We start from the raw sequence: 12,063 nt of genomic DNA, 5'->3' as shown, positions 1-12,063 counted from the left end.
CGTACTCACACTGGGCGTGCACACACTGAGCGTACTCACACTGGGCGTACTCACACTGGGCGTGCACACACTGGGGTGCACACACTGGGCGTACTCACACTGGGCGTGCACACACTGGGCGTACTCACACTGGGCGTACTCACACTGGGCGTGCACACACTGGGCGTGCACACACTGAGCGTGCACACACTGGGCGTGCACACACTGGGCGTACTCACACTGGGCGTACTCACACTGGGCGTGCACACACTGGGCGTACTCACACTGGGCGTGCACACACTGGGCGTGCACACACTGGGCGTACTCACACTGGGCGTGCACACACTGGGCGTACTCACACTGGGCGTACTCACACTGGGCGTGCACACACTGGGCGTACTCACACTGGGCGTACTCACACTGGGCGTGCACACACTGGGCGTGCACACACTGGGCGTACTCACACTGGGCGTACTCACACTGGGCGTGCACACACTGGGCGTACTCACACTGGGCGTACTCACACTGGGCGTACTCACACTGGGCGTGCACACACTGGGCGTGCACACACTGGGCGTACTCACACTGGGCGTACTCAACTGGGCGTGCACACACTGGGCGTGCACACACTGGGCGTGCACACACTGGGCGTGCACACACTGGGCGTACTCACACTGGGCGTACTCACACTGGGCGTGCACACACTGGCGTGCACACACTGGGCGTACTCACACTGGGCGTGCTCACACTGGGCGTACTCACACTGGGCGTACTCACACTGGGCGTGCACACACTGGGCGTACTCACACTGGGCGTACTCACACTGGGCGTACTCACACTGGGCGTGCACACACTGGGCGTACTCACACTGGGCGTGCACACACTGGGCGTACTCACACTGGGCGTACTCACACTGGGCGTACTCACACTGGGCGTACTCACACTGAGCGTACTCACACTGAGCGTACTCACACTGGGCGTGCTCACACTGGGCGTACTCACACTGAGCGTGCACACACTGGGCGTACTCACACTGGGCGTGCACACACTGGGCGTACTCACACTGAGCGTGCACACACTGGGCGTACTCACACTGAGCGTGCACACACTGGGCGTACTCACACTGAGCGTGCACACACTGGGCGTACTCACACTGGGCGTACTCACACTGGGCGTACTCACACTGAGCGTACTCACACTGAGCGTACTCACACTGGGCGTGCTCACACTGGGCGTACTCACACTGGGCGTACTCACACTGGCGTACTCACACTGGGCGTACTCACACTGAGCGTACTCACACTGAGCGTACTCACACTGGGCGTGCTCACACTGGGCGTACTCACACTGGGCGTGCACACACTGGGCGTACTCACACTGGGCGTGCACACACTGGGCGTACTCACACTGGGCGTGCACACACTGGGCGTGCTCACACTGGGCGTACTCACACTGAGCGTACTCACACTGAGCGTACTCACACTGGGCGTGCTCACACATACTATATTTATCCATACTAGTGATTAGTCTCGCATGACGAGGACAATATTATTACTGATGATGACAGGGTTTTGAATTAAACATGAGACAAGTCAGACTTAAATCAGTCATTAAGAAAATATCCTGAGTGGTGCAACTTCCAGTGATCCAAGCTGGAAGATTAAAATGATGATATTTGTAGAGTTTCTACACACACACACACACACACACACACACACACACACACACACACACAACACACACACTCACTCACTCACTCACTCACTCACTCACTCACTCATCCCTCACTCCCAGGCTCACCGCCCTCCACACAAGTCTGTCTGTCGGTACCTGGGCGCCGAGCGAGCCGCCATCACTCCACTAATTACATTTCGGTTGCATCTCGTGAGTGCAGAGTCAAAGTATGAGGTCCTAATGAATGAGGATTTGATGTTTGCATATATAATATTATTAGTGGTAGTGCATTCTTGTGTGTGCGCGTATACTTCATTTTCTGTCAGCTTGTATGTGTTTTGTTTGCAATGTGCGCGAGTACGTACGTGTTTTGATGCCAGTTTGCGTGTTATGGTCTTTGTGGAATATCACTATTTTGTTGTTGAAGTGAAGGTTTTCCATTATGAGGTTTGTGGTCTATGGGATTTTCAGCACCCACTTACGCCTCGCGTCTCTGGAAAGTATCCCGAAAAAATATATGGGGAAATGCTTGCTGCGTCCTCGGTTCCTGTCCACAAGCGGAGGAGCTTCAAGAGATCCATAACCTTTAGGCATTTGTCTTGTATGTTTTGTAACCTTTAAATACACAATAAAGGAAAAAAATATATATATATGATAATTATAATTTGAGAGCATAAGTTTACCGTTTGTGCAAACTTGTTTTATATTTTAAATGTTGTAAATATGGTATTATGCATTAGCAAATATGCAGTAAACATTTGCAGACACCCCCTTCCCCCCCCTCTCTCGTTTTCCCTATGGGGTCTCGTCTCCCTCCCTCCCTCACTACCCCTTCCCGCCCCTCCCTCACCACCCCTTCCCGCCCCTCCACCCCCTTCTCTACCCTCCACTCTTCCCCTATAGCGTCCCAGTTGCTGGCGTTGGGCCGGAAAACTTGCACCAACAAAAATCCTCTCCCTCACTATCTCGCCTCATCCTCCCATTGCCCCTCACACACTCTCCCCTCTCGTCTCCCCTCCCCCTCCTCTCCGCTTCTCTTACCCACCTTCTCTCCCCTCCCCTATCTTCTCCTCTCACCCCAAATTCCCTCGTGCCATTTGCTCTCTACACCTTCCCCAACACACCCCAACCTCACTCCTCACCTGCTTTATTTCTTCCTACTGATTCTGTCATTTTTATTTAAATTCTTCTTTCCTTTCTCCCAAGTCCCTCTTTCCTTCCTCCTTGCTAATTCAATCATTTCGTTTTAGCTAATTATTCATTCATATCCTATTCATCGTAAATCTCGTAGCCCTTTTTTCGGCCTCCCCCTAATTCCTTCTACGTTAATGTCGTATTCTTTCATCTTTATGTTGCGTTGTTTGACGCCTTCGTACGTGGCCTATCAGCCCGTTATCCATACTAATGTCCCGTTATCTGGTCTTGTGTTATCCGGTTTGATATCATGGCATTTGCTCTTTAATATCCCTTGTTCTGAGGTGGTTTATCGCTCGCGTGTCTCTCACTTTGACATAACGTCTCGCTATCCGGCCTCGTATCCTAGTATTTGGCCTTGTTTAATACCATCCGGCTTGTCTCGCTCTCCGGCAGATCTCTATTGACCTCTTGGGAATCTCGCTGTCGGGCATTGCCTCAGCTGAAGTGTTACATTGATATCCGGTCATATATACATTGATATATGTATACATTGATATACACTGATATCCAGATTTAACCATCTGGCTCCTTAATACTGCCTTTAGCAACCCATCCTCCTAGATGGAAGGTATTTAAAGTAACTATGTGGGGTCGAAAGTACCAATATGCCGTGATAGACAGGTAATAGACTTGAATTATTAAATATGGATAAACCGGAAATTTTTTTATAGCAACATTTATAAAAGACCTAACCTAACCCTTCGAGCAGTCTTTGGCCTAACCCTCGCTATCTTAGGCCTATATATATTATTAGAGATATATATGCTATACTAGGCCTAGGACTATTTTATTTAGGTTAGTTTTTTAGCTTTATTTTGTTTTGGACTCTATAAAAATAATAGTAGAAAAAGGTGGTATGTTGGAGCTCCAATACTACACGCTGGTACTTTCGACTCAATAGTTACAAAAAGTACTACAGAGTCACGAGGATGAGTGCCTTTCACACTCATTACTTTCCTGTACACTCTACAGTACACTCTACCACATACTCCCTTTCACCCCCCTTCCCCCACACTTCCCCAACGCACCCCAACACGTCCCACACACTCCCCAAAACCCCCCACACACCCTACTACTTCCACTCTCTCCCTCACCCCCTCCCACTCTCCCCCACACTCTCCCCTCCACTCTCTCCTCCACTCTCCCCTCCACTCTCCCCTCCACTCTCCCCTACTCCCCGGGGCTCAGCTGATAATGGGCGACAGCAACAGAACGAGACTCATAATTATTCCTTCAAACGACTTCCAAAGTAAACTCTTCTTGGCGACCACCAACAAACTTGTCAAGAAAAATGTCTGGAGGTGGGGAGGCTTGGGGGAGGGGGGCGAGGCTGGGGGCTACGGGATGGTAGTGGCTGCAGGAGGGTTAGGACTCTGGAAAGGAAAGGGCTATGTTTGAGGGTGAGGCCTGTTGGATCGTTCACCCCCACCCCTTTCCCACCCACCCACCGTAATGTGGTGGGAGTGGGAGGGGGGAGTTGGAAAGCTGCTTTGGGTTATGGGGATACAACAACTGCTGGTTACTACAGTTACTGCTGGATCCCTAAACTGCAATTTTTGGTACATGCAGTCTGGCTTCTTTGTAGATTCATTATCAATAAATCTATGCACAGTTTTGCTAGTTTGTTGGCGTGTGGGACTTAGCTTACACAGGGGCTCAAGGTCCACTATTGGTGTCTTCAGATAAGGAAGGGGTCCTCGTGCTTAGAGAACTCAGAGGTGGAAGGAGGTAATTACGAGGAGAAAGCACTAAACCATTACGACTATATAGCTCTGGTAAAGGTTATGTGGATAAGGATTTGGGATAGGACGGAGGGAAGGAATGGTACCTAAGCACTTAAAGAGTCTTAGACGGTCGGGGAGTGATCGTCGACCTGCAAGAAGCGGGACCGTCGCTCTACCGTTGAGTGCAAGTGGTTGGGGGAGGAGGGAAGGTTTGTGGTCAGTATAACTGATTACTCACTCCCTGCAACTCTGCACTGTGCTGGCTGAGTTTAATTCTTGTTCTTGCTGATGTCTGTGTCTTGGAGGGCAGCTACTGTTTGATCAGCGAAAGCCAGCACCCTACAGTTTAAACCTATTGTCTTGTGTATGACCCTCTGTCCTCTGACAGTGAATACTAGCATTATCTTCACTTTAATAGAACTTAATTGAAATCCTCAGACTAGGCAAAATTGTAATTAAATTTTGTCAATAAAGATAATAATAGTAATAATTTTGGTACCGTTGTGGTAGTTGCTGCTACTGCCACTCCACCCCCGTTGGTCTGTGAGGCTCAGCTGTGAGTGACCCGCCCACGGCAAGTGATCGCGCGCTCCCTCAACCGGGGAGTGGCCAGTAGTCTTGCAAACTGGCTTCATTGCCCACTGCAACGGGTAGGCAGCAGACCCATCTTCTGATGTCATTTCACCATGGGAAGTGGAGTGGCTTCCTTGCCTTACCTTGTTTTGATCCCGACCAGACCTTCTGGTTGGTGAGTTGGTCCCCCAGACTTGGCAGGTGGCTCCCGGTGGGAGTGACGACCGACATCTTCCCTCTGCCTGATGCACCCCATGATGGACAGCTTGCGCTGGCTTTGTAATCAAACGATACATTATACTTCATGTTACACTGCTAGTGAATTAACATTCTTATGGAGGGTCGCATCTTTGTTAAGCACGAAGTCTGTCCGAGTGAGGTTAGGGCATTCAACATGGTTTATTTATAAGGTATACTTATATCAAGCGAGGATACTAAAGATACACTTAAATCCTGCTTTCGCATAATTTAAGAAACATTTCTTGCGGTAATTTTGCAGGTGTTGGAGGCAGGCAGACTGTAACGTGCATTGAGGATAAGTTGAGACATCATTTGACTCCTCCCGTCAACCTCGGCCGCTCTGTGGAAGGCTTAAACGAAGCAGGAAATACTGCCGTTTGCCGTGGTGGTGACGGAAGGGGGATGCTAAGGGTAAGGGGAGGTTGGGGACAGAGGGTAAGGAAGGGGTGCAGTGGGAAGGAGGAGGAGAACGGAAGCTAGGGACAGTTAGGACCGTCGGGTCCTGGGGGTCCACCACCGGAGATGGCAGATGCACTTTTACCCGCCTGCAGTTTTACAGGCGGGTGGAACCCCCTATTATGTCCCCCATACCTCCCGCTCTTCCCGCCTTGGGGTCTTACTCTTGCACCCGTCGCTCGTGTTCCTCTCGCACCAACTAACCTTCCTGTGGAAATCTTGTAGAAATTAGTGCAAGGGCAGCTAATATTAACATCTTTATTGACAAAATAAACAAATTTGTTGTATCTGAATAACTCAGGTAGGACTTATTACAGTTAGGTGCTGCTCGTATTCACTACCAAACAGTGCAGAGGTTCATACACAAGACAATAGATTTAATAATATAATAACGATTTAGGCAACGTTCGGACACTGGATAGTGAGACGTGGCGTGTCTAATCCGCAGAGTTTTCTTACCGCTCCCACACCTGCCGGAGGAACTACGGCATGATCTCCCGCACTACATCACTGAATGCCCAGTTATTAGACCTTTCAGACCAGTTGGCATGAGGTACCTGGAGCTTTGCAATTACTTTATTCACTCTCGTATTCTTGAAGATATCCTCACAGTATACCCAAAATTTGCCAGTGCAGGCTATTAAACACATGGCTCTCTATGACTAACCATCCTGCGAGATGGGGACTCGTATTACCACTGCTACCTTATTCAATCTTGTGTTGTTGATATCCTCAAAATGCATCCGGAGTCTGCCAGTGCAGACCGCTAATCACATGCCTCTGTATGACTAACCATCCTGTGTGATGGGGATTTTATAGCATCACCTAGTTAGCTTTTTGACACACTGTACACCACTTCATATAGTCTAGGGCAGCTGCACTAATGCAGATGTACCTCATAACTTAATAAAAAAAAAAGAAAAAAATGCCGGTTCCGGAGTCTGCCATCACATGCCTCTGTATGACTAACCATCCTGTGTGATGGGGATTTTTTAGCATCACCTAGTTAGCTTTTTTTGACACACTGTACTCCACTTCATATAGTCTAGGGCAGCTGCACAAATGCAGATGTACCTCATGTATTAATAATAATAAAAAATAATGCCAGTCTGCTCTTCAAGCAATCGAAAACTTCTGGAAGATCGACAGCAAGAACCTCTTACTACTACTACTGTCGGCTATCTCATATCATCTGTATGACAAAGCATCCTTCGAGAGGACGGACCTTTTTAATATCATTGTTACTTTATTTGCACTCGTGTTCTTGAGGATATCCTCATAATACACCCAGAATGTGCCAGTGCACACTATTGATGAGGTGGCCCTGTATGACTAACCATCCTGTGAGCTGGGGACGTGTATTATCACATAACTAGTTTTTGACACTATGTAACCTTCATATAATCTAGCATATCTACAGAAATGCGAATGGGCTAATGTTAAAAATAAATATTTCTAAAAGAAAATATTTCGATACTAAACACCCATCACGTTACCAGTAAATGGTCATGAGCTTATACCTCTATGTTGCCAAGCCATTATATAAGTAATTATGCCATGCAAACACTACTTCTAAATGTGCAGCAAGATTGTGTCAAATAATAATAGTCTTTATAAATCTCAGTCTGGTTACAGTCTACTGTGAAGTAGTCCCACATTAACACTGACATTTCTCCTTTGGTGCTCAAAATTGCTCTTCAATATAGAACACTCAGAATTTCCCATTCACCTGGGCGGTAGGAGTTTCGAACCGCGGTCCCTACACGTGTGTGGCCGAAGTTCTATAGACTGAGCGATGAGGAGTCTAAGTGACAGACGAGTAGTCTGATTTACACTCAGAATTCTTGATTAGTGATGCATGTGATATTGGTGATGTGAGGATGTTTATATGGGGTGTGTATTAGATTAGTGTGAAGATTTATAAGCAAGAATGTGGGTGAGTTATCCTTAAGGAATCCTTCCATGTTATGAGGGCTCAATTATTTCTAGTTCAAAGCCATAATTCGATGCAATATTTTCCCTCGTGTCTAGAGACGAGGGTATGACACCCTCGGGGAAGGTTTTTGTCCCACTTCTGAAGCTGGAGAGTCTTGACCAAGGTGTTATGCATCTGTGTGTAAAACCAGAGTTTACATGGAGAGGCGGACACGACCAGGTGGAGTCCGCCATGGCACTTCTGCCTTGTATACTAGCTGCTGCAGCTGGTCTCAGTGGTGTCCAGCTGTGTTAGCCGTTAGTGTTGTGTTAGTCTCGGCGCGCGCCTCTTGCCTCGCCCCTGCTGCCTTACCCCTCGCTGCCTCGCCCCCCCTCCCTACCCCTCGCTGCCTCGCCCTCCCCTCCCTACCCCTCGCTGCCTCGCCCTCCCCTCCCTACCCCTCGCTGCCTCGCCCTCCCCTCCCTACCCCTCGCTGCCTCGCCCTCCCCTCCCTACCCCTTAGCCGCCCCCTCCCCTAGCCCCCCCCTAGCTGCCCCTTCCCTAGCTGTCCCTTCCCTAGCTGCCCTTCCCCTAGCTGTCCCTTCCCTAGCTGCCCTTCCCCTAGCCGTCCCTTCCCTAACTGTCCCTAAGCTGCTTCCCCCCCCCCCCCCACGTCTCTACCCCGCTTACTCGCTGCAACAGTTCATGATAACAGTTCACTATAGCTCACTGTTGTAGTAGGTTCTCTGAAGAACTGTGGGGAATACTGTGGTACTGGAGAGGAGTCCAAGATCACACAAGAGACCTGTTGTTGTATGTAATAGCGTCTGTCGTCTGGTAATGGTGTTTTGATTGGAAAGCAGTCTCCAGTATTTGTACCCAGGGCATCTGATACCGTTAACAATTACTAACTTATGTAATAGAGATAAGCGGCGGTGCCTCCATTAGTAACGAGACAAGAAGTATTCAGAAGTTCCTAGTCAGCCAGGAGGAAGCAGAGGAGAAGGAGGAAAAGAAGAAAAGGCATAAGGAAGGAATGGTATCTGGAAGAGAGAGGGTCACAACCTCTCTCTCCCCCTCTTCCTTTGGAGGTTTACCATCTGGAAGTTGCAAGCAGCTGTTTTCAGTATTGTTCTCATCTTGGCATCCCCAGTGATACTTGGCGCCTCTTAAATATCCAGCGTCCTTGATGGTATACATAGTTTCTCCAGCTTGGTACTTTTGATAACTGTGTTTTGTCACAGTACTCGAGTACAGTGATATATTGTAATCGTTGCCTATGATGCAGTGATATATATATATATATATATATTATTAGGGTGTTATATGTTATAAGTTTTGTTATATGTTATAAGAAATTAGGGTTTTATAAGTTTAATTAATAAAATCACATTTGTGAACTACCATTACTCTTGAAAATTAAGTCGTACCATTTCCCTTATGTTTGTGTGCTGTTCACTCCCCCTTACTTCATTACCTTGTTGATGTAAACCTTGTGGCCTCAAGTAATTAAATGTTCATCACCTTCCCCGCACTCTCATACAAGTGATCACATTAATTAAAACATCTTGTGGTTACGAGTGTCAGGAGGAGGGTGGGTGTTCCTCCTGTGAGTGGGGGCGCCAGAGTCTGGCCAGGTGTCAACCGTCATCAATGTGGACACCTGTCACTGCAGTGGAGGATTAATCCACTGCACGTTATCCACATTAACATCATTATACCCTCAGTGTGGTGTGGCCGCGTACGTAAATACTGTGGTGGTGGTGGTTTAGGGGTTAAAGAAAGGGGGGTACATGTAGTGTGTCTGGTCGAGAGAGTGATTGTTAGACCAGGGAAAGTATAGGTATTATATCGCCTCCACCGCCTTGCTCTCCGCTCGCGCCGCCTCCATGCCTCGCCCATCCCTGCCTGCCTGCCTCGCCCCCTCCCTCGCTGCCTCGGCCCCTCCCTCCCCTACCTGCCTGCCTCGCCCCTCCTTCCCCTACCTGCCTGCCTCGCCTCCCTCCCTCCCTCCCTGCCTGCCTGCCTCGCCCCTCCCTCCCTGCCTGCCTCGCCCCCTCCCTGCCTGCCTGCCTCGCCCCCTCCTTCCCTGCCTCGCCCCTCCCTCCCTGCCTGCCTCGCCTCCTCCCTCCCTGCCTGCCTGCCTCGCCCCCTCCCTCCCTCCATGCCTCACACCTCAGCGTCATGCTCAACAAAAAGTTGGCTGTAAATCGACATTGGGGAGCTTTGCACGTCGAGGAGAAGTGCAGAAAGGCGGCCAGGAATGTCTCCGGCGAAAGATGCAAATCCAGACGGTCCAAGATGTTTTGGTGGATAAGGAAACCAACATAATTTTGTCTCGACGTGATCCTGAGCGCGGCCGGAGACAGTAGCTAGATGTTCCGCATTTTCTGTCTTCAGACAAACCCAAGTAGTGACCAAGAACCAGTGCAGCGAAGCTAAATGTTCTTAAAGATCTCCAGTTCTTTCTATTTGGCCTACACACACACACACACACACACACACACACACACACACACACACACACACACACACACACACACACACACACACACACACACACACACACACACACACACAGGAAGCTGCCCGTAACAGCTGGCTAACTCCCAGGTACCTATTTACTGCTAGGTAACAGGGGTATCAGGGTGAAAGAAACTGCCCATTTTTTGTTTCTCGCCGGCACTGGGAATAATCGAACCCGGGCCACAGGATTACGTGTCCAGCGTGCTATCCACACAGCCACCGGCGCCCCATATATGTGGCCCTTACATGCCCTTGTCACCCTACTGACACCCTCTCCTCTGCCTCCCCTCACACTCACCCTTTAACCGTACCTTAATATATATCTTACATGTATGTGGCGCTGTGCTTGGGTCCTACCTGGCGCTGGGAGCCTTAACTCTGGTTCCTGATTGCTTCAGGGTGATGAGTTTCTTGTTTGTTTGTCTAAGCTTTCACCTCGTCACTTGTCACAAGTACTGAGAATACTGATGTATATTTTTGTCTGTCCTCTCTTCATTTATTTCTTGTCTCATTTTATCTCCCTTTCCCTGTTTCGTTTTATCTTCCTTTTCATGTTTCATTCGGTTTTCTTTGTTTTTGTTTCTTCCCTCCCTGTATTTTCTTTTTTCTTTTATATCCCTTTCGTTCTTGTCTCCTTTCTGGTTTCCCCTCTTTATCACTGTATTTTATGTCCTTTGTCCCCCTCTCTCTCTCTCTCCTGTCTTCTCTCTTCCTTTCTCTCCTGTCTCCTCTCTCTCCTGTCCCTTCTCTCTCTCCTGTCTCCTTCTCTCTCTCATGTCTCCTTCTCTCTCTCTCCTGTCCCTTCTCTCTCTCCTGTCCCTTCTCTCTCTCCTGTCCCTTCTCTCTCTCCTGTCCCTTCTCTCTCTCCTGTCTCCTTCTCTCTCCCCTGTCTCCTTCTCTCTCCCCTGTCCCTTCTCTCTCCCTTTCTCTCGGGATTCCCGTAGCAGTGTACTCTTCACCGATCACTCACGCATATATTGCCTCGGTAATATTCAGTTCATATCCTCACGTGCCCGACACCCTGCTGGTGAACACAACCTTGACGCCAGTGTAGAGTTGGCCAGGCCAGTTGTAGCGGCCTGACACCTGGGGTCAGGCCACTTGTAGCGGCCTGACACCTGGGGTCAGGTCACTTGTAGCGGCCTGACACCTGGGGTCAGGCCACTTGTAGCGGCCTGACACCTGGGGTCAGGCCACTTGTAGCGGCCTGACACCTGGGGTCAGGCCACTTGTAGCGGCCTGACACCTGGGGTAAGGCCACTTGTAGCGGCCTGACACCTGGGGTCAGGCCACTTGTAGCGGCCTGACACCTGGGGTCAGGCCACTTGTAGCGGCCTGACACCTGGGGTAAGGCCACTTGTAGCGGCCTGACACCTGGGGTCAGGCCACTTGTAGCGGCCTGACACCTGGGGTCAGGCCACTTGTAGCGGCCTGACACCTGGGGTAAGACCACTTGTGCCGGCCTGACACCTGGGTGTAAGGCCACTTGTAGCGGCCTGACACCTGGGGTAAGGCCACTTGTAGCGGCCTGACACCTGGGGTAAGGCCACTTGTAGCGGCCTGACACCTGGGGTAAGGCCACTTGTAGCGGCCTGACACCTGGGGTAAGGCCACTTGTAGCGGCCTGACACCTGGGGTAAGGCCACTTGTAGCGGCCTGACACCTGGGGTAAGACCACTTGTAGCGGCCTGACACCTGGGGTAAGACCACTTGTGCCGGCCTGACACCTGGGTGTAAGGCCACTTGTAGCGGCCTGACACCTGGGGTAAGGCCACTTGT

At 49.8% G+C, this 12,063-nt stretch overlaps 1 protein-coding gene across 1 annotated transcript in view; it reads right to left on the bottom strand.

Annotated features, from left to right (window-relative positions):
• The window catches only part of LOC138351389 (keratin-associated protein 10-2-like), a 3,380-nt gene extending 1,886 nt beyond the window's left edge, over window positions 1–1,494 (bottom strand). Inside the window, exons 1-3 of the mRNA XM_069303201.1 lie at window positions 1,222–1,494; window positions 668–1,177; window positions 10–534 (exon numbers count right to left, since the gene is read on the bottom strand). Coding sequence (XP_069159302.1) covers window positions 10–534; window positions 668–1,177; window positions 1,222–1,494 — 1,308 coding nt within the window. The remainder of the gene's footprint in view (window positions 1–9; window positions 535–667; window positions 1,178–1,221) is intronic.
• Between the last annotated feature and the right edge of the window lie 10,569 nt (window positions 1,495–12,063).

The sequence above is a fragment of the Procambarus clarkii genome, chromosome 49, assembly GCF_040958095.1.
Source record: "Procambarus clarkii isolate CNS0578487 chromosome 49, FALCON_Pclarkii_2.0, whole genome shotgun sequence".
Taxonomy (NCBI): Eukaryota; Metazoa; Arthropoda; class Malacostraca; order Decapoda; family Cambaridae; genus Procambarus; species Procambarus clarkii.
Note: the sequence above shows the minus strand (reverse complement) of the source record. Positions and strands in the feature narration are given on the sequence as shown.